Source organism: Schistocerca serialis, chromosome 3 (genome assembly GCF_023864345.2).
Source record: "Schistocerca serialis cubense isolate TAMUIC-IGC-003099 chromosome 3, iqSchSeri2.2, whole genome shotgun sequence".
Taxonomy (NCBI): domain Eukaryota; kingdom Metazoa; phylum Arthropoda; class Insecta; order Orthoptera; family Acrididae; genus Schistocerca; species Schistocerca serialis.
The window spans coordinates 259125885-259147464 of NC_064640.1; the positions used below are offsets into that span (position 1 = coordinate 259125885).

Below are 21580 nucleotides of genomic sequence, written 5' to 3' on the forward strand. Positions count from 1 at the left end.
AGATCAGTATTGCATATTTTCATCCAATCAAGAGACAAACGAAAGCTTCGAAGGATTACAATCATGAGGTGTCATAACGTTATTCCTTCGTTACACAATGTCGAAGAGCAATACTAGCATTTACTAGCGATTCCGTTGTCTTAATATTTCATTGTACTCTTCATTTCCACTAATTAAAAAAATTAACGCATCTTCGATATGATTACTACGCCAATGTAGATGGTTCACTTAAAGCTCTCAAAAAATTAGGTTTCACTCTGTTCGTGTACTAACTGAAACCACTACTTATTAGCTTTACCCCCCCCCCCCTCTCCCCTCCACCCCCTTGATTTGAACTTTGTACATTTTCCCTGCCGAAACAATCTTGTTGCAATAGATTGGTATTAATGACTTATCATGTATCTGATAATGGATTTGATTTTCGGTAGAGGGTATAATTTAGATGTGTATTGGACAAGAGTGATACACATTGCCGCCGGTGACTCTTAAATGAAACAGGAGCTCCGTACAGCTGGTGTTTCCTCGCGTCTGCAACGGACAAGTGGCTCCGAGAATCAGGTTTACGTCGTCAGCGTCGCCTGAAGACCTCTTGTACGCTCCATGCAACACGGCTCCGCCGATGTTGCCGTAACACTAACGAAATAAAGTGCTCTTCGTATGAGCAGGCTGAGAAACTTTTCCTTATTATATCGAATTATGTTGTTTGTCTCTTTGTGAATTCTTTCGACTGAGGTAATGTCGACGGACTCTAGCCTACACGCCCACAAGTTAGGTTGGACGTTGATGTCTCCTATATTTCAAGTCCATATCGCAAAGAACTGCAGCTATTAGATGTTTTACATCTACATCCATACTCCGCAAGCAACCTGACGGTGTGTGGCGGAGGGTACCTTGGGTACCTCTATCGGTTCTCCCTTCTATTCCAGTCTAGTATTGTTCGTGGAAAGAAAGATTGTCGGTATACCTCTGTGTGGACTCTAATCTCTTTGATTTTATCCTCATGGTCTCTTCGCGAGGTATACGTAGGAGGGAGCAATATACTGCTTGACTCCTCGGTGAATGTATGTTCTCGAAACTTCAACAAAAGCCCGTACCGAGCTACTGAGCGTTTCTCTTGCAGAGTCTTCCACTGGAGTTTATCTATCATCTCCGTAACGCTTTCGCGATTACTAAATGATCCTGTAACGAAGCGCGCTGCTCTCCGTTGGATCTTCTCTATCTCTTCTATCAACCCTATCTGGTACGGATCTCACACTGGTGAACAGTATTCAAGCAGTGTACTGTAACCTACTTCCTTCGTTTTCGGACTGCATTTCCTAAGGACTCTTCCAACGAATCTCAGTCTGGCATCTGCTTTACCGACAATTAATTTTATATGGTCATTCCATTTTAAATCACTTCTAATGCCTACTCCCAGATAATTTATGGAATTAACTGCTTCCAGTTGCTGACCTGCTATATTGTAGCTAAATGATAAAGGATCTTTCTTCCTATGTATTCGCAGCACGTAACACTTGTCTACATTGAGATTCAATTGCCATTACCTGCACCATGCGTCAATTCGTTGCAGATCCTCCTGCATTTCAGTACAATTTTCCATTGTTGCAACCTCTCGATATACTACAGCATCATCCGCAAAAAGCCTCAGTGAACTTCCGATGTTATCCACAAGGTCATTTATATATATTGTGAATAGCAACGGTCCTACGAAACTCCCCTGCGGCACACCTGAAATCACTCTTCGGAACACTTCTCTCCATTGAGAATGACATGCTGTGTTCTGTTATCTAGGAACTCTTCAATCCAATCACACAATTCGTCTGATAGTCCATATGCTGATAAGAAAACGGTGATTGCTATCTCTCTCTCCCTCTCCGCTGTTGAGTTTATTATTAATTATAATATATATCTTCCAGTCCCAAACGTGATAAGGTGTTGCAGACAGCTTCTAACTCGAACTGAGCCGACATGCCTCTTCGTTCCTCTAGAGAAATTGTCCTCTAATCTGAAAACAGTTCTTACTACATTTCTCGCCCAATTGTCTTGTACTCCAGCACAAACTTTGGAATTCCGTTACTGTCCATTCCTTCAACATTTTCTTTCAGTTTTAATTTATTATTCTGTAGTCTGCCATTTATACTGAAAATGATCCCTTCTTTCCGTACAGAACCTCTTATTTATCCAAGAGTCTATAGCTTGTCACAGAGCTTAAATATCTCATCTTGGTAGCTTCTTATTTCCCCTTACCAACCAAAAATCTCGTCTGAGTATTTCATATACCAAGGGAACTAACGACATTACCATTAGTAAGCCATTCTGGGAACTGGCAAAATCTATGGCCATGTTATCTGGATTTAAAACAACAGTGGTTTCTAGTATTGCGTTCCTCTGATCGGTATTGTAGGTTAATGAGTTGATTCTCTCATACACGGTGCTCAAACAGCTTTTTGATTCTGATTCCGATGACTACTACCTCTGGAACTTGAGTTCACCACACGAATTCACTGGATTCTCACATTGTCTACATCACACTTGCTTCTTGAGCTAGAAATGTAACTACAAAGCTTTAGAGATATTGTTAATTTGTTAATAACTGCTGATTAATTCCTTTGTCTCAAATTAGTTAGGCAGCATACATTTGTAGGAGGTTTCCAGTTCTGATAATAAAATGCTGGAGAGGTGAGGAAAAGGCAGGGGAAGGTGGCCATGAAGTGCCTATGCTAAGAAATGTTTTTGTCCTCGACACTGGAGGTCAGAGGCCTACGTCTCAAGATTCTTCTGAAATAATACTGTATTGGTTGTTACTGGATAAATATAGACCATAGTCCGACGCTTTGCCTGCCTACTCCGTCAATCCAAATCGTTTCAAGACTGGCTCGATAAAAAGTAGAGATAATTTAAGATACTTTCTTTAGTGCATCCCCTTCTTGAGTACAAAACACAGCACGTTCATACAGTCATGTGAAACTGTCATGAAAGTTCTTAATTTGGATGTTGTTCAACTTTTTCGTCACATTGTCTTCAGTGTCTGTTATTTACTCAAACCGCTGCCCCTTGATGTGAATTTTTATTTTTGAGAGTAATAAAAAGTTACTCGGCGTGAATATTGGTTGAGAAATGTCACTTATTCTTTCGCTAGGAACTGCACTACAGCTGCAGACATATGAGCGGGCGCATTGTCGTGCGGGAAGAAGCAAACCATCCCGTTCATTGCTGCGGACGAAACCTCTGCAGCCTCTTGCATAACCGACTAATGGCACGCAAATAATACTGGGAATGTACAGAGGTGCCGGTGCAAAGACATTCACTGTGGATGATGCCGTAAGCGTCAAGAATGACGATGAGCATTGTCTTTAGCTTGGATTTGTCTTTTGCACCTTCTTCGGTCTTGGCGAAGCAACGGAAACTCATTCTGTACTTTGTCATTGTGTGGTAGGTTCGTGTTGATAACGCCAAGTCTCGTCACCCTTGAGGATTTTTTTTTTTCAGATAAGAACTGTTCGCGTTTTTCATTTCAATCAAGTCGCGACAGATGTCCACGCATCGTCGACAGACTATTCTCTTCTAGGAAACATTAGTTAGAATGTCTTGAACACTCGATTTAGAGAAGTCCACTTCCTCACCTATAGTTCTGCATGAGAGATAACGATCAGTCTTCAAAATATCACGAATTTTCTCACCGTTTCCATTGGATGAAACGTAGGTGAACGTTTAAACCACTCAGACTCCCGCACACGACTTAAACAAATGTAATCGTAAGCCTTTGTCACGGACTCAAACGTCTCCATAGCCGTTTTACCGAGTAAAACGTGAAATGGAATTGCTGTTTGTTGCTTCAGTGTCATTTGTGACACTACTACGTTGACAAACTACGAGCGCACGTCCACTACTTAAACACTGGTTGTTTGCAAGTGACTGGACTAATCTACGTGTGTTGTTAGACCAATCTGCACCGTAATTACAGCACTGATGTTGCTTGTACACCAGGAATAAAATCAGTCTCGGAACTTCTTGGACGGACGGTGTACGTTTAACTGATTAGTTCTATGACCAATTTGTTCGTAGGGTGAGGTAATTAGATTTCTGGTCTGACTTACACTACTGGCCATTAAAATTGCTACACCACGAAGATGACGTGCTACAGACGCGAAATTTAACCGTCAGGAATAAGATGCTGTGATATGCAAAAGATTAGCTTTTCAGAGCAATCACACAAGGTTGCTGCCGGTGGCGACACCTACAACGTGCTGACATGAGAAAAGTTTCCAACCGATTTCTCATACACAAACAGCAGTTGACCGGCGTTGCCTGGTGAAACATTGTTGTGATGCCTCGTGTAAGGAGGAGAAATCACGTTTCCGACTTTGATAAAGGTCGGATTGTAGCCTATCGCGATTGCGGTTTATCGTATCGCGGCACTGCTGCTCGCGCTGGTCGAGAGCCTATGACTGTTAGCAGAATATGGAATCGGTGGGTTCAGGAGGGTAATACGGAACGCCGTGCTGGATCCCAACGGCCTCGTATCACTAGCAGTCGAGATGACAGGCATCTTATCCACATGGCTGTAACGGATCGTGCAGTCACGTCTCGATCCCTGAGTCAACAGATGGGGACGTTTGCAAGACAACAACCATCTGCACGAACAGTTCGAGGACGTTTGCAGCAGCATGGACTATCAGCTCGGAGACCGTGGCTGCGGTTACCCTTGACGCTGCATCAAAGACAGGAGCGCCTGCGATGGTGTACTCAACGACGAACCTGGGTGAACGAATGGCAAAACGTCATTTTTTCGGATGAATCCAGGTTCTGTTTACAGCATCATGATGGTCGCATCCGTATTTGGCGACATCGCGGTGAACTCACATTGGAAGCGTTTATTCGTCATCGCCATACTGGCGTATCACCCGGCGTGATGGTATGGCGTGCCATTGGTTACACGTCTCGGTCATCTCTTGTTCGCATTGACGGCACTTTGAACAGTGGACGTTACATTTGAGATGTGTTACGACACGTGGCTCTACCCTTCATTAGATCCCTGCGAAACCCTACGTTTCAGCAGGATAATGCATGACCGCATGTTGCAGGTCCTGTACGGGCCTTTCTGGGTACAGAAACTGCTGCCCTGGCTAGCACATTCTCCAGATCTCTCACCAGTTGAAAACGTCTGGCCAATGGTGGCCGAACAACTGGCTCGTCACAATACGCCAGTCACTACTCTTGATGAACTGTGGTATCGTGTTGAAGATGTATGGGCAGCAGTACCTGTACACAGTGGACTCGCATTCGGGAGGACGACGGTTCAATCCCGCGTCCGGTCATCCTGATTTAGGTTTTCCGTGATTTCCCTAAATCGCTCCAGGCAAATGCCGGGATGGTTCTTCTGCAAGGGCACGGCCGACTTCCTTCCCCATCCTTCCCTAATCCGATGAGACCGATGACCACGCTGTCTGGTCTCCTTCCCCAAACAACCAAACCAACCTGTACCTGTACACGCCATCCAAGCTCTGTTTGACTCAATGTCCAGGCGTATCAAGGTCGTTATTACGGCTAGAGGTGGTTGTTCTGGGTACTGATTTCTCAGGATCTATGCACCCAAACTGCGTGAAAATATAATCACATGTCAGTTGTAGTATAATATGTTTGTCCAATGAATACCCGTTTATCATCTGTACTTCTTCTTGGTGTAGCAATTTTAATGGCCGGTAGTGTATATGATAATATTCAGTATGATCAAGCTAAGCCTGTTCTCTTATGCTCCTTTTTTTATTTAACATGACGGACAAAGACTAGAATATGTTTATCATTTTTTCGAATTTACAGACCAATACTCACCGTTCACCGATGATAAGAGTACTCAGTTGGACTCTATTAACAATACGCAGCGCAACAGCGAACAGCCCTAGTATTAATTAAAAATGAACTAGAAAATTCTAAGGAGATGGTGTTTATCTTTTCTCTTCCGATCTTGATTTCCAATCGTTTTGATAATCCTCCAGCTTCTCGTTGTGCTTTCTCGGTAACCTAGTACTTGTTATTTTATTGATGATATTGCTGCTACTACCGCAGTGCAGTCAGTAGGACGTTATCCTATGTTTGCTAGTTAGCCAACTGGATTGTTCAGAAGCCTCTTGCTATAACTGAGATATTTATTATTTTGTGTTTAATTGCTGAACGTATCAAATTATCGAATATGAACGGTTAAAATGATATAACAAATGTTGCGTCGCATGCACAGTGCACGCACTGCTTATCTACTAACGGAAAAAGTACGTTTTCCCTTCTGTGGCTTGAATCACTTGACATTGATAAATGCGTGTATATTTTATTTCCCCATCGCCACAATGATCAGATTAGTCTTCCAGAAAATCCCATTTTCTAAGACTGACCTTGAATTTGCCAGAAAAATTTCTCAAGTGATTCATTGTTTTTCATGTTGTCCACTCAAGCTGAGGTCTCTAGCATCATGATTCAGAGGCACAGCCCATTATATGGGGTGTCCTGGACTGGCTCGCCACAAATCACGACTTGCTGTTCTCGATGGTTTATCCAAGAAACTGTTGCTAGGAAAGAAACTTTTACTGGACTTGAGTCATCTTGGGCGAGGTCGATGACGAAGCTGTAGGTGAGATGTACACACGACTACGGATCTTACCGCGTTGGGGTAGCTTGTAAGTGTTAACGATCCAGATAGCCGTACCGCAGATTTTGTACAAGGTAGGCACGAGCGGATAAGGAATGGGCATCCGGATTTTAGGTAGTCTGAATCATGAGCAGAGACTGACTGGTAAAAAACTGGCCCCCGAAGAGATTTATTGCAAAATGTCGGTATACACTGATAAGTAAAACATTATGACCACCGCCCACAGCGACGTGTGATGCCGCCTGGTGGCGTTGCGGCCACGTGACGCGGTAACAAAAGTGAGTGTGCGGAGCAGACACGGACGGGGGATCAGCCTAGCGAAGATGTGGGCTGCTAATGGGGAAATACTTTGAGATAAGTGACTCTGACAAAGGGAAGGTTATTATTATGCAAAGCCTGTGAACGAGTATCTCGAAAACGGCGAAGCTGGTCGAATGTTCACGTGCTACTGTCTTGAAAATCTACGGAAAGAGGTAGGACAGTGAAACTACCGCTAGGAGCTAATTGGTTGGATGTCCACGACTCTTCACAGAACATGATGTTGTGACCGTAATCGAAGACACAGTGACAGCTGAAAACCACCTGCATCCCTTTATGCTTGATATCTTCCCCGACGCCGATGTCATCTTTCAGCTGTATAGCTGTCCATGGAAATGCATTGTAAAATGTTAATTATATCCGGAGATATTGTAACCTAAAGTTGGCGCTTGAGTACCACTCCTCCGCTGTTCGATCGTGTGTATCGGAGAGCACCGAATTACGTAGGGATCCAAAGGGAACGGTGATAGACCTTGGGTACAGAAGAGACTGGAACAGCACATTACGTCCACATGCTAACACCTTTCTATTGGTCTTTTTCACTGACGCACATGTACATTACCATGAGGGGTGAGGTACACGTACACACGTGGTTTCTGTTTTCAATTACGGAGTGGAATAGTGTGTGTCCCGACATGTCAGGCCAATAGATGTTCAATGTGGTGGCCATCATTTGCTGCACACAATTGCAATCTCTGGCGTAATGAATGTCATACACGCCGCAGTACATCTGGTGTAATATCGCCGCAGGCTGCCACAATACGTTGTTTCATATCCTCTGGGGTTGTAGGCACATCACGGTACACATTCTCCTTTAACGTACCCCACAGAAAGAAGTCCAGAGGTGTAAGATCAGGAGAACGGTCTGGCCAATTTATGCGCCCTCCTCGTCCTATGAAACGCCCGTCGAACATCCTGTCAAGGGTCAGCCTAGTGTTAATTTCGGAATGTGCAGGTGCACCATCATGCTGATACCACATACGTCGACGCGTTTCCAGTGGGACATTTTCGAGCAACGTTGGCATATCATTCTGTAGAAACGCGATGTATGTTGCAGCTGTTTGGGCCCCTGCAATGAAGTGAGGACCAATGAGGTGGTCGCCAATGATTCCGCACCACACATTTACAGTCCACGGTCGCTGTCGCTCTACCTGTCTGAGCCAGCGAGGATTGTCCACGGACCAGTAATGCATGTTCCGTAGATTCACTGCCCCGTGGTTTGTGAACACGGCGGCTCTTTTTGCTAGGTATGCTTCTGTTCAAGACGCTATACACTTGTCTTCCTCTGAATGACCCACCCAGTTAAGGAGTTACCTGCACCTGAACATGGAATCTCAACAATAATGTGGTTTGCATTTTTTAGGTACACTGAGGAACTGAACGTCTTTTCAAGTGAGAGAAAAAAATCTTCAAAGCAAGTACAGTCTGACACCCACATAGGTAGCCGTTCCCTATTTACAGTCCCACAAAGGGAATACGATCGCTTCCTGCGCCGTACTGCAGCTAGCCTCTAGCATGTTTAACATTGCCGGGATACAAACAGCATAATACAAAAAGCTACCTAGTATAAGAAATGCTGCAGAAGAAACATTAGAAGTAGTAACAGAAGTAGTAGTAGTGACAGCAGTGACAGAAGAAGAAACAAGCACAAATGAAATATTATGCGCATCATTTCTAAGTTCGAAAAGCTGCATGATTAGTAGGATGGAGTGAAATGAGCCTCTTTCGTAACTTGTGTAGTCGACGTTTGTTGGTCTTTCCTACGCACGCAGAAGATTCGTAGAAGGCTATGTAGCTGGGGGTCCCTCGGCAGAAAGAAGTCATTTCCTATTGGGAAACGAATTCGTTCGCACCGCAGAACGTTCTCGTATCTGGTGGTTTCCCGGATGCGGAAGGCAGTGGCGTACACAGGCAGCCCCACCGTGCGCAGACGTCAAGCGGCGCTTCCGAAATAGTGCAGTCAGCACAGCTGATGACGCTGGGAGTCAATCCTTTTTCCACATTTTGGAACAGATGCCGTCCGAATTGCAGCTAGTTGACATTTACAGTTATCGGGAAACAACATCTGTGTGTAAGAAATCTGTTTCACCTGGTGTCGAATGGCAGACGAGGTAAGATGTAGAATTAATTTTCCAGGACTCTTTGGATGACTGCCTTCTGTATCAGTTCAGTTTTGTATGTGAAAACGTCAAAGGCTTACCAACGTTGGGATTTCCGTCAATTATAGATCATCAAGGGATGAACTCTAGGTTAGTTCTGTGGAAGCGGAAAGCCAGGGACACGGCGTTTCCGGTAGGATCGTAGCTGCTGAAGCGAACATTGGGGACGATGACTACTTCATTTAGAGAAACAATGGATAATCTTTATCAGAATGTTTTTCTGTTTTAGTAATTGACTACGAAGCATGCAGCGAACGGTAGTCAGCAAATAGCTACCTGAAGCTGCCATGTTGAAATACAATGTTTTCACAGCAACATCTAACGTACGTCCGAAAAACAGCTTTGCCAAATCTTCTTGAGTGTTTGGCGTGTCGTATGGTGACTTCTTTTCTGTACGTGTAGGGTGACTGAACTAAATTCTCCATGCCTCCGAAGAAATGATTCTGGGACGATGTTCCTACGTTTCCAATGGTTCCGCTTCCAATAAATGACCAAGACTTGCAGATATTTGCTCTGATGTAGACATAATAACAAGAAACTGTGATAACTGGCGGAAAATACCAAATAAAAATCAGTGGAGGGCAATGGAAAATTGTCAGAAAAATCTTTGGACCAGTATCCGAAAATGGAATTTGGATGAAAAATAAATCACAAGAGATCTATCAAATTACAGCAAATACCGCAGATACCATCAGTAAATGGCGATTACAGTCTTATGGTCACTTGTATAGGATGGACAACTACACACTTACAAGGATAATCTTACTGACGAAAAACTACGACTGGCTAATATATAAATCAAGACCTAAAGGAAACTGGCAGTCACGAAGAAATAATTCGCGGTAAAACATTCACGAACGAAAATTTGCTAAGGAGACTATGCAACAAAATTCATAACGGACACTAGAAAGTAGAAAGAAAACAGTAAACTAATGAGGAGGCACTGGCAGAAAAAAGGTTAAATAAGCTTAAACGTAGTTCTTAGTTGGGCAAAACGAATAAAAAACCGTTTTATTCGTATTTAAGCCTTTGTAGTAAACGTACCAATACCAAAAATGCACACACCAGTATGTATATGATATTCTGGTACTATTTTATTTCGATAGAAATGCCAAATTGTTGAGACTGTCATACATAATAACGCAGCTACCGACGTTCTCGCAATTGTAACGACTTGCACCAGCTCAAGCGTTGCTAGTAACCTTCTTTTATTTTAGGTAACCTGGTACATTTACTCGTACACATCTTTCAAGTATCACTATAAATAACTTAAATGGTAGGAAATAATTAATGACTTTATTTTCTTTGCTCAAATTTTAGATGCGAAGATGGCATAATCATGCTGAAACCAGTAAATACACTGAAATAAAAGAAACCTAATATCGAGAGTTTTGTTCATAAAATTATAATAACAAGTCCATGTAATACCGGAAAAACTGGCGTCACATGTTCAGAGGAACCTAATACTGTGCAGTGAGTGCCTCTTTTCTGTGAAGTGAGAATGTTCTTTCGATTTTGGAGCATACATCCCTCCACTCGTTTGGACCTGCTGATATAGCTTAGTGCGCAAAGTTAAGTTCTAAGATACGCCATAAGCCAGACGAAGGACGAATCCACTCGACAAATTATAAACATAACGACCGTAGGATTTTTACATCATCTAATCTTGGATTAGTAGGCGGTTTCCCACACGTTTTTGCCAAATTATGGCTTGGTTCCTCGTCCACGCCTCAAGAACAGCCTCCTCTTTCACATAAAAACGCACAAACACCCAGTATACGAGGTGCCCGAATCGTTGGCAGATGTTGTGTATGACACTCCTAATCCGTTGATTAAGACAATACAGTGTCACAAAGGGCATCCTGCCACAGAAATATGCAACAGATATGCCACGAACGGATCCTAGAGTAAGAGTGGGAAAGTGCCGCATATGTAAAAAAAGTAATAGTCCTTATGAGCTTGTGACATTCGGAATTGAGGAGCTCATCAACGGCTTTGTTGTCTGCCATTTGGTGCATTCTGAATTCGAGGATTTTATTATCGCCCTCAGTGAAGCAAAGCTAGGTAACCCTGTTTAAAAGGAAGAATTCTATTACCAAGCCTTATGTATATGATACTTTTACTCTCGAATTTTACGAGTCTCTATTAAAACAGTATCGGCTTAATTTCCTTCAATCACAGCAGACGAGGACACAAATGCTCCCTTTTTATGTTGATTTTGTCATTAGGTGGATGTGTTTTTCAATTAATATCATTACAAGTGCAACATTATTTTTGCGGCAACTGGACCAGTACTTTAAACGAGAATGTAAAACATTATTTGGTAAGAAAGTGAATGCGACAGTTATACACACCGATTAATTATCATTATTTTCAATTTGAAATCTACTTTTTGAGGTGACAAGGGATTTCATAGCACTGTTAGTTAAGAAGGTGCAGACTGGTCGTAGCTTTTATAGAAGATTAGTTGAAGAATGTTCGACAGAGTATAAAAGGGCCCAAGTCTCAAGGCACTTAATAGAAAGACGTGGTTGGAACTACTCGATATTCTTAGATTGTTCGCCGAAATCTGATCAAATGTCGCAACTCTTTCCCAAGTCCACGAGATCGGCTTCTGCCAGTTTTACCATTCTTCTGTAAATAATTAATGTCAGTATTTTATACACATAACTCATTAAACAAATATTTCGGTAGTATTCACATCTGAAAGCACGTGCTTTCTTTAGAATCGGGGTTGTTACGTTCCTCTTGAGTTCTGAGTACCCTCGTCTGTCTCATATGTCCTACACACCGGGCGGAATAGCTTTTTAATGACTGGCTCTCCGAAGGATGGCAGTTATTCTGAGGGAATGTCGTATACTCCATGGGTCTCTTTTTCGGCTCCGACCTCTCTGTGCTCTGTCAAATTTTTGTCGCTGTATCATTTCTCCAATCTCATCTCCACCTACTTCTTCTTTCAATAATATTATCTTAAAGTTAATTTCCTGTGTAGAACCCTTCTGTAGAAGTCTTTCTTCTTGCTGTTCTCTCTTCTTTGCTTAGTATTGGCTTACTATTTGATCTCTCCGAAGGTATCTTTAACATTCCTACAGACAGTCTCTATCTCTCCCCTAATTACACATGGTTCTTTAGACTTGCACTTGTTCTCTAGCCGCTGCTGTTTAGCCATTTTGTACTTTACGCCTATCTCATTTTTTTAGAAGTTTGTATTCACTTTCACCAGCTTCATTTGCTGCATTTTTATGTTTTCCTCTTTCGTCCAGTACATTCAGTAAGCTGTGATATCTGGCGTTCCCCAAGTACTTGTTACAGGTCCTCTGCAATTCTAATTTATGTAAACGATTTAGGACACAATCTGAGCAGCCCTCTTTTATTGTTGGTGGATGATGGCGTCATTTACCGTCTAGTAAAATTATCAGAAGATCAAAACCAATTGCAAAACGATTTAAATAAGATATATGTATGATGTGAAAAGTGAGGAGGCAATCTGAACAGCCCTCTTATATTGTTTGCAGGTAATGATGTCATTTACCGTCTAGTAAAGTCATCAGAAGATCAAACACAACTGCAAAATGATTTGAATACATGCAATAATCAGAGGCTCAACATATGACTTCTGTTTATTTCTCCATGATCTGGGAGCGTATTTAAGAACTTTTAAACAGCAAAGTCGCAAATTCGCACTGGTCCACTTTTATCAGACGTCGTATAGGTAGAGTCTGTACTATTGCTGTGCGAAAAGTGGCAATTGACTCTAAGGAATGAAAAGTAGGAGGTCATCTACATCATGAGGGATCCTTTAAATTTCGCTTACACGATAAATCACACAAATGTAAAGGGTGGCAATTTAACTAAATACTTAGGAACTACAGTTACGAATAAATTAAATTGGAACAGTCATATAGATAATGTGGGCAAAGTGAACCAAAGTCTGCCTCTGCAGTGTACTGAGAGAACACTTAGAAGATGCAACAGATGTACTAAAGAGACTGCCTGTACTACACTTGTCCGTCCTTTTCTGGAGTACTGCTGCGCGCTATGGAATCAGTATCAGATAAGGTTGACAGAGGACATCGAAAAAGTTCAAAGAAGGGCAATTCGTGTTTTACTATCACAAAATAGGGGAGGGAGTGTAACGGATATGCTACACGAACTGGGGTGGCAATCATTAAAACAAAGGAGATTTCGGTTGTGACGGAATCTTTTTACGAAATTTCAATTACAAATTTGCTCCTTCGAATGAGGACATTTTTTGTTGGCGGTCATCTACATAGGGGAAATGATCACCGTAATAAGATAACAGAAATCAGAGAAGGGCAGCTAGTCTTGTATTATCGCGAAAGAGGGGAGGTTTGTAACGGATATGATACGACTTAAAACAAAGGCGACTTTCGTTGCACCGAAATATTTTTACGAAATTTTAGTCACTAACTTCCTCCTCCGAGTGTGAAAATATTTTGTTGCCGCTCGCCTACGAAGGGTAAATGATCATCATAATAAAATAACAGAAACCAGAGCTCGCACCGAAAGATTTAAGTGTTGTTCTCCTGCGCGCTTTTCCAGATTTTTAACATTAATATATTTCCCAGAGGCAGGGGATTAAATCATTTAACAAAAGGGAATCTTCCGGCCCAGATTGTATATCAATTAGATTCCTTTCAGAGTGTGCAAAGAAATGCTCTTAAAGTGGTTCGATGAACCCTCTGCCAGTCACTTAATTTTGATTTTAGATTAGTCATAAAAATGTAGATGTTTATCTAAGAATTTCTAATAGGTCTTACCTTTTTACCTATTTGATCCTCTGCCCCCTTCCCTATGTTGTCTCTCAAAGCTACCCATTCGTTGTCTGTTGTACTCATTCCCCCTGTTTCAGTCAAACGCTACCTAATGCTTCCCCAGAAACTCAATAATATTTGTTTTTCTCCTTATCCAGGTCTCAGCTCCTCAGTTTTATACCTTTTTGCCAATTCTTAAACTTTAACTTACAGTTCGTGACCAATAATTTGTGACCAGAGTTTACATCTACATCTACATCTACATGGCTACTCTGCAAATCACATGTAAGTGGCTATCAGAGGATTCATCGGACCACCTTCACAATAGTTCTGTTTTATTCCTTTCTCGAACAGCCGCGGAAAAAACGAACGCCTATATCTTTCTGTGCGAGCTCTGATTTCCCTTATTTTATTACGATGATCGTTTCTCCTTATATAGGTCGGCGTCAACAAAATGTTTTCGCATTCAGAGGAGAAAGTTGGCGATGGAAATTTCGTGAGAAGATCCCGTCACAACGGGAAACACCTCTGTTTTAATGATGTCCACCCCAAAACCTGTATATGTCCGTGACAATCTCTTCCCTATTTTTCGATAATACAAAACGAGCTGCCCTTCTTTGAACTTTCTCGATGTTCTCCGTTAATACCATCTGGTAAGGATCCCACACCGTGCAGCAGTACTCCAAAAGAGAACGGATAAGCGTAGTGTAAGCTGTCTCTGTAGTAGAGCTGCTGCATCTTCTAAGTGTTCTACTTATGAAACGCAGTCTTTGGTTCGTCTTCTCCACAACATTTTCTGTATGTTCTTTCCAATTTAAGTTGTTCATAATTGTAATTCATTGGTATCTAGTTGAATTGATTAGACTGATCTGTCTTGTAACGGTAGTTTAACGGATTCCTTTTAGCACTCGTGTGAATGACTTCACACTTTTCATTATTTAGAGTAAATTGCCAATTTGTGCACCATTCAGATATCTTATCTAAATCGTTTTGCAATTGGTTTTGATCTTCTGATGACTTTACTAGACGATAAAAGAGTGTCATCTGCAAACAACCTAAGACAGCTACTCAGATTGTCTCGTAAATCGTTTACATAGATAACGAAAAACAGAGGGCCTATACCACTACCTTGGGCAATGTCAGAATTCACTTCTGTTTTACTCGATTACTTTCCGTCACTTACCAAGAACTGTGACCTCTCTAACAGGAAATCACTAATCCGGACGCATAACTGAGACGATGTTCCATACGCACGCAATTTGATTCCAAGCCGCTTATGAGGCACGGTGTCAAAAGCCTTCTGGAAATCGAGAAATATGGAATCAATTTGAAATCCTTTGTCGATAGCACTCAACACTTCGTGTGAGTAAAGACCTAGTTGTGTTTCAGAAGAACGATTTTTTCTAAATCCGTGTTCGCTTGACCGTTCTCTTAGAGGTAATTCATGATGTTCGAACACAATATATGTACCAAAATGCTGCTGCCTATCGATGTTAATGACACGGGCCTGTAATTTAGCGGATTACTCTTACTACCTTTCTAGAATATTGCGTGACCTGTGCAACTTTCCAGTTTTTGGGTACAGATCTTTCGTCGAGCAAGTGGTTGTATATGATTGTTAAGTATGGAGCTATTGCAGCAGCATACTCTGAAAGGAACCTAATCTATACACAATCTGGGCGGGAAGACTCGCTTTTATTAAGTGACTTAATCCCTTGCCTCTTGAAAATGTATTACTGTTCAGAATCTGCATTCGAAATTTCTGTCTCATCATTATATAGTCACCGTCTTCGGCTCTCTTCCACATATGCAGCTTCCTTGTATGATTCTTAAACAAAATGTTAGCAATTATTAAATTATGCTGTGTGCAAAATTCTACCAGGTGGCTTCCTCTTACATTCATTTTCCCCTAGTCTATTTTCTCCCACAATTTTTTGTTCTCTTCCTACTATCGAATTCCATTCCCCATCACAATCAGATTTTTGTTCCCCTTACGTAAACTCAGCAATTTCTTTTAACTCGTCATAAATTCTTTCAACCTTTTCACTACCTGCGGTGCTAGTTGGCGTATAAACTTGTCCTACCGTGATGGATGTTGACTTTGCGCCTATCTCGTTTACAAAAATGCGTTCAGTATGCTGTTCATAGACGCTCACCTGCATTCTTATATTCTTATTATTATTAGACCTACTTCAGCATTGCCCCTATTTGGTTTTGCACTTACAACAGTGTGCTCACCTGATCAGAAGTCCTGTTCTTCCTACCACTGCAGCCGGCCGCTGTGGCCCAGCGGTTCTAGGCGCTTCAGTCCGGAACCGCGATGCTGCTGCGGTCGCAGGTTCGAATCCTGCCTCGGGCATGGATGTGTGTAATGTCCTTAGGTTAGTTAGGTTTAAGTAGTTCTAAGTCTAGGGGACTGATGACCTTAGATGTTAAGTCCCATAGTGCTTAGAGCCATTGAACATTTGAACTACTACTGCACATTACCAATTCCCACTATATCTTACGTCAACCTATTCATTTCTCTTTTTAAATTCTCTAACCTCTCTAGATGATTAAGGCATCTGAAATTCCACGCTCCGACCCGAAGAATGGCAGTTTTGATTTTCCTGATAACGGGTTGTTCCTGAGTAGTCCCCGCCCTGACATCCGAATTATCTCTGGAGTATTTTACCCAAGAGGATGCTATCACCGTTTCATCATAGAGAAAACCTGCATACCTTCGGGAAGAATAACGGCTGTACATCTCCCTTACTTTCAGCCTTTTGCAGTATCAGCACAGCAGGGCCACGCTGGCTAACGTTACAAGGCCAGTCAATCATCTAGACAAGGTCGGTCAATCATACAGACTGTTTCCCCTGCAACTATTGAAAAGGCCGCTGCCCTTCTTCAGAAACCAAATGGTTGTCGGCCTCGCCACAGACACCCCTTCGATGTGATTACAGCAACAGTATGACTGTCTATATTGTTGAGGCACTTAAACCACCCCACTTTGGCCAGGTCCATGGTTCACGGGGGGCGGGGGGGGGATATGGGAGAAGGGGGGGGGGAAGAAGGGATGGAGCCTATGCAGAAAAATATTACATGTAAAAGAAATGTCGATCGACACACTGAAGATACCAAAGAATCTGGTACACTTGCGTAATATCGTGTAATGTCGCCGCGAGCACGCAGAAGTGCCGCAACACGACGCGGTATGCACTCGACTAACGTCTGAAGTAGTGCTGGAGGGAACTGACACCATGAATCCTGCAGGGCTGTCTATAAATCCGTAGGAGTACGATGGGGTGGAGATCTCATCTGAACTGCATGTTGCAAGGCATCCCCGATATCCTCCATAATGTTCTTGTCCGGGGAGTTTGGTAACCAGCGGAAGTGTTTAAACTCAGAAGAGTGTTCCTGGAGCCACTCTGTAGCAATTCTCGAATTGTGGGGTGTCGCATTGTCCTGTCGGAACTTCCCAAGTCTGTCTGAATGCACAATGGACACGAATGGATGCAGGTGATCAGAGAAGATGCTTACGTACGTGTCACTGTCAGAGTCGTATCTAGACGCATCAGTGAACCCATATCACTCCAACTACACACGCCCAACAGCGTTACAGGAGCATCCATCGGCTTGAACAATCTCTTGCCGACATGCAGGATGCATGGTTTCATGAGGCTTTCTCCATACCCATACACGTCTATCCGCTCGAAACGATTTGAAAAGAGACTCATCCAACCAGGCAACATATTTCCAGTCATCAACAGTCCAGTGTCGTTGTTGACGGGCCCAGGCGAGGCGTAAACCTTTGTGGCGTGTAGTCATCAAGGGTACACAAGTGGGCTTTCGGTTCCGAAAGTCATATGGATGATGTTTCGTTGAATGGTTCACACGCTGACACTTGTTGATGGCCCAACATTCAAATCTGCAGCGATTTGCGGAAGGGTTGCACTTCTGTCAGGTTGAACGATTCTCCTCAGTCGTAGTTGGTCCCGTTCCTGCAGGATCTTTTTCCAGCAGCAGCGATGTCGGAGATTTGATGTTTTACCAGATTTCTGATATTCACGGTACACTCGTGAAATGGTCGTGCTGGAAAATCCCCTCTTCATCGCTACCTCGGAGATGTTGTATCTCATCGCTCGTGCGCCGACTATAACACCATGTTCAAACTCACTTAAATCTTGATAACCTGCTATTGTAACAGCAGTAACCGATCTAACAACTTCTAACAGCCGTGTACCGCAAGTCTCTAGAGGAACGGAAGGTTCCAAATGATTGGAAAAGAGCACAGGTAGTCCCAGTCTTCAAGAAGGGTCGTCGAGCAGATGCGCAAAACTATAGACCTATATCTCTGACGTCGATCTGTTGTAGAATTTTAGAACATGTTTTTTGCTCGAGTATCATGTCGTTTTTGGAAACCCAGAATCTACTATGTAGGAATCAACATGGATTCCGGAAACAGCGATCGTGTGAGACCCAACTCGCTTTATTTGTTCATGAGACCCAGAAAATATTAGATACAGGCTCCCAGGTAGATGCTATTTTTCTTGACTTCGGGAAGGCGTTCGATACAGTTCCGCACTGTCGCCTGATAAACAAAGTAAGAGCCTACGGAATATCAGACCAGCTGTGTGGCTGGATTGAAGAGTTTTAAGCAAACAGAACACAGCATGTTGTTATCAATGGAGAGACGTCTACAGACGTTAAAGTAACCTCTGGCGTGCCACAGGGGAGTGTTATGGGACCATTGCTTTTCACAATATATATAAATGACCTAGTAGATAATGTCGGAAGTCCCATGCAGCTTTTCGCGGGTGATGCTGTAGTATACAGAGAAGTTGCAACATTAGAAAATTGCGACGAAATGCAGGAAGATCTGCAGCGGATAGGCACTTGGTGCAGGGAGTGGCAACTGACCCTTAACATAGACAAATGTAATGTATTGCGAATACATAGAAAGAAGGATCCTTTATTGTATGATTATATGATAGCGGAACAAACTCTGGTAGCAGTTACTTCTGTAAAATATCTGGGAGTATGCGTGCGGAACGATTTGAAGTGGAACGATCATATAAAATTAATTGTTGGTAAGGCGGGTACCAGGTTGAGATTCATTGGGAGAGTCCTTAGAAAATGTAGTCCATCAACAAAGGAGGTGGCTTACAAAACACTCGTTCGGCCTATACTTCAGTATTGCTCATCAGTGTGGGATCCGTACCAGATCGGGTTGACGGAGGAGATAGAGAAGATCCAAAGAAGAGCGGCGCGTTTCGTCACAGGGTTATTTGGTAACCGTGATAGCGTTACGGAGATGTTTAACAAACTCAAGTGGCAGACTCTGCAAGAGAGGCGCTCTGCATCGCGGTGTAGCTTGCTCGCCAGGTTTCGAGATGGTGCGTTTCTGGATGAGGTATCGAATATATTGCTTCCCCCTACTTATACCTCCCGAGGAGATCACGAATGTAAAATTAGAGAGATTCGAGCGCGTACGGAGGCTTTCAGACAGTCGTTCTTCCCGCGAACCATACGCGACTGGAACAGGAAAGGGAGGTAATGACAGTGGCACGTAAAGTGCCCTCCGCCAAACACCGTTGGGTGGCTTGCAGAGTATAAATGTAGATGTAGATGTAGATGTAGAACAACTGCTCCAGACACTTGTTGTCTTAAATAGGCGTTGCCGACAGCAGCGCTGTATTCTGCCCTTTTACATATCTCTGTTCTTGAATACACATGCCTATACCAGTTTCTTTGGCGCTTCAGTGTATATGTTCTTATAAAAAAAGTTGTGGGGCATTATTTATTGAACTATCCCTCCTGGATATTCCCCATTTAGGGATGCAAATGGGAGATGTTATGCTGGAGCGAAGGTAGCCCCTGAGGGCCGGCAACCTATATTACACCATAGAGGACGGGGTTGTCTTTGTCCAAGGCGTACCAAAAGCACCAAGGTAAACACTGGCTATTTATATACAAGATAATGGAAACAGACATTCCGAGCACTACTTCCTGCAGGGGGAGCTCGACCCACGGCCTGCAAGAAGTATCACTACGCCAAAACCTGATTGGCTGGAGACAGCTATTTAGGGGTTCGACCCAGCCCTGATGTTCAGTTCACTCTGGATGCCGACCTCGTGTACTTCGACCGCTGAAGATTACGTCTTCGTCTCTGAATTGGACTGTTACTACTGTGTGTGATTAGGAGACTTTTACTGGCATCGTTATTGTTACCTTGCTTTTGTTGTTCAGCCATCAACCTTGTAAACTTACATAAATAAAAGTTGTGTTTGTGAAGAATTGTGAATTGTCAGTCACAACAGGAGACTATTTTACCTCTGGAATACTTTACCCAAGAGAATGCCACCATCTTTTAACTATTCAGAAGAGTTGTACACCCTCAGGAAGAATAACGGCTGTAGTTTCCTGTCACTTTCAGCCGTTTTCAGTACCAGCTCACCAAGGCCAATTTGGCTAACGTTGCAAGGCCAGATTAGTCAGTCATCTAGGTTGTTGCTCCTGAAACTATGGAAAAGGTTACCGTCCCTCTTCAGGAGCCACATGTTTGTCTGGTATCTCTGCAGAAGTCCCTCCGACATGGTTTCACCTATGGTACGGCTATCTGTGTTGTTGAGATGCTTGAGCCACTATACCACGCCCAGCTCCACGGTTCGTAGGAGGTGGGATGGAGGCTACATAGAAAAATCATGCTTGTAAGACATGTTGACTGATACTGTCACCAAATTGTAAATATTAAGAATATATATGTTCTGAGAAAAACTGGTGGGTAGGTGGAAGGCATTGTTTATTGAACGAGACAGTTTGGTCAGTTTGGCTTCCAGAAAGGTTTTTCAACGGAAAATGCTATATATACTTTCACTAATGAAATATTAAATGCTCTGAGTAACCGGAAGTCACCCGTTGGGATTTTCGTGATCTCTCAAAGGCTTTTGATTGTGTAAATCATGGAATACTTCTAGATAAGCTCAAGTACTGTGGTATGAATGGGAGAGTGCTGAAATGGTTTAAATCATACCTAACTGGAAGAGCGCAGAAAGTTGAAATAAGCAGTTCACATAATATGCAAAAAACTGGTGATTTCTCAAACTGGCGAACAATCAAGAATTGTATGCCGCAAGATTCGCTCTTGGGTCCTCTGCTATTCTTAATATATATTAATGACTTGCCATTCTATATTCACGAAGATGCAAAGCCGATGATACAAGTATAGCTATCACACCCAACAGACAAGTATTAACTGGTGAAATGGTAAACCATGTTTTTCAGAAAATCATTAAGTGGAGGAACGATCACCCAGATAAAATAAGGGAAATCAGAGCTCGTACGGAAAGATATAGGTGTTCATTCTTTCCGCGCGCTATACGAGATTGGAATAATAGAGAATTGTGAAGGTGGTTCGATAAACCCTCTGCCACGCGCTTAAATGTGATTTGCAGAGTATCAATGTAGATGTAGATGTAGATGTGGTTCTCTGCAAATGGGCTCTGATTAAACTTTGACAAAACACAGTATATACAGTTCCACACAGTAAATGGAATGACACCATTAATAAATATAGACTTCGATCAGAAATCGGTAGCTAAGGTAGAATATTCAAAATTTCTAGCTGTATACATTAATGAGGGGTTGAACTGGAAAAAACACACTGAAGATCTGCTGAAACGTTTGAGTTCAGCTACTTATGCTAT

General features: G+C 42.6%; 1 protein-coding gene across 2 annotated transcripts in view; it reads left to right on the forward strand.

The window, feature by feature from the left end:
• LOC126471582 (uncharacterized) overlaps window positions 1-21580 on the forward strand; it is a 48312-nt gene that overhangs the window by 15846 nt on the left and 10886 nt on the right. Inside the window, exon 1 of one of the 2 annotated variants that reach the window (XM_050099811.1) lies at window positions 8927-9069. The exons of the other annotated variant lie outside the window; for it this stretch is intronic. Coding sequence (XP_049955768.1) covers window positions 8972-9069 — 98 coding nt within the window. The 5' untranslated portion in view covers window positions 8927-8971. Of the gene's footprint in view, window positions 1-8926; window positions 9070-21580 lie in introns of those variants that run through there. 2 annotated transcript variants of the gene reach the window in all.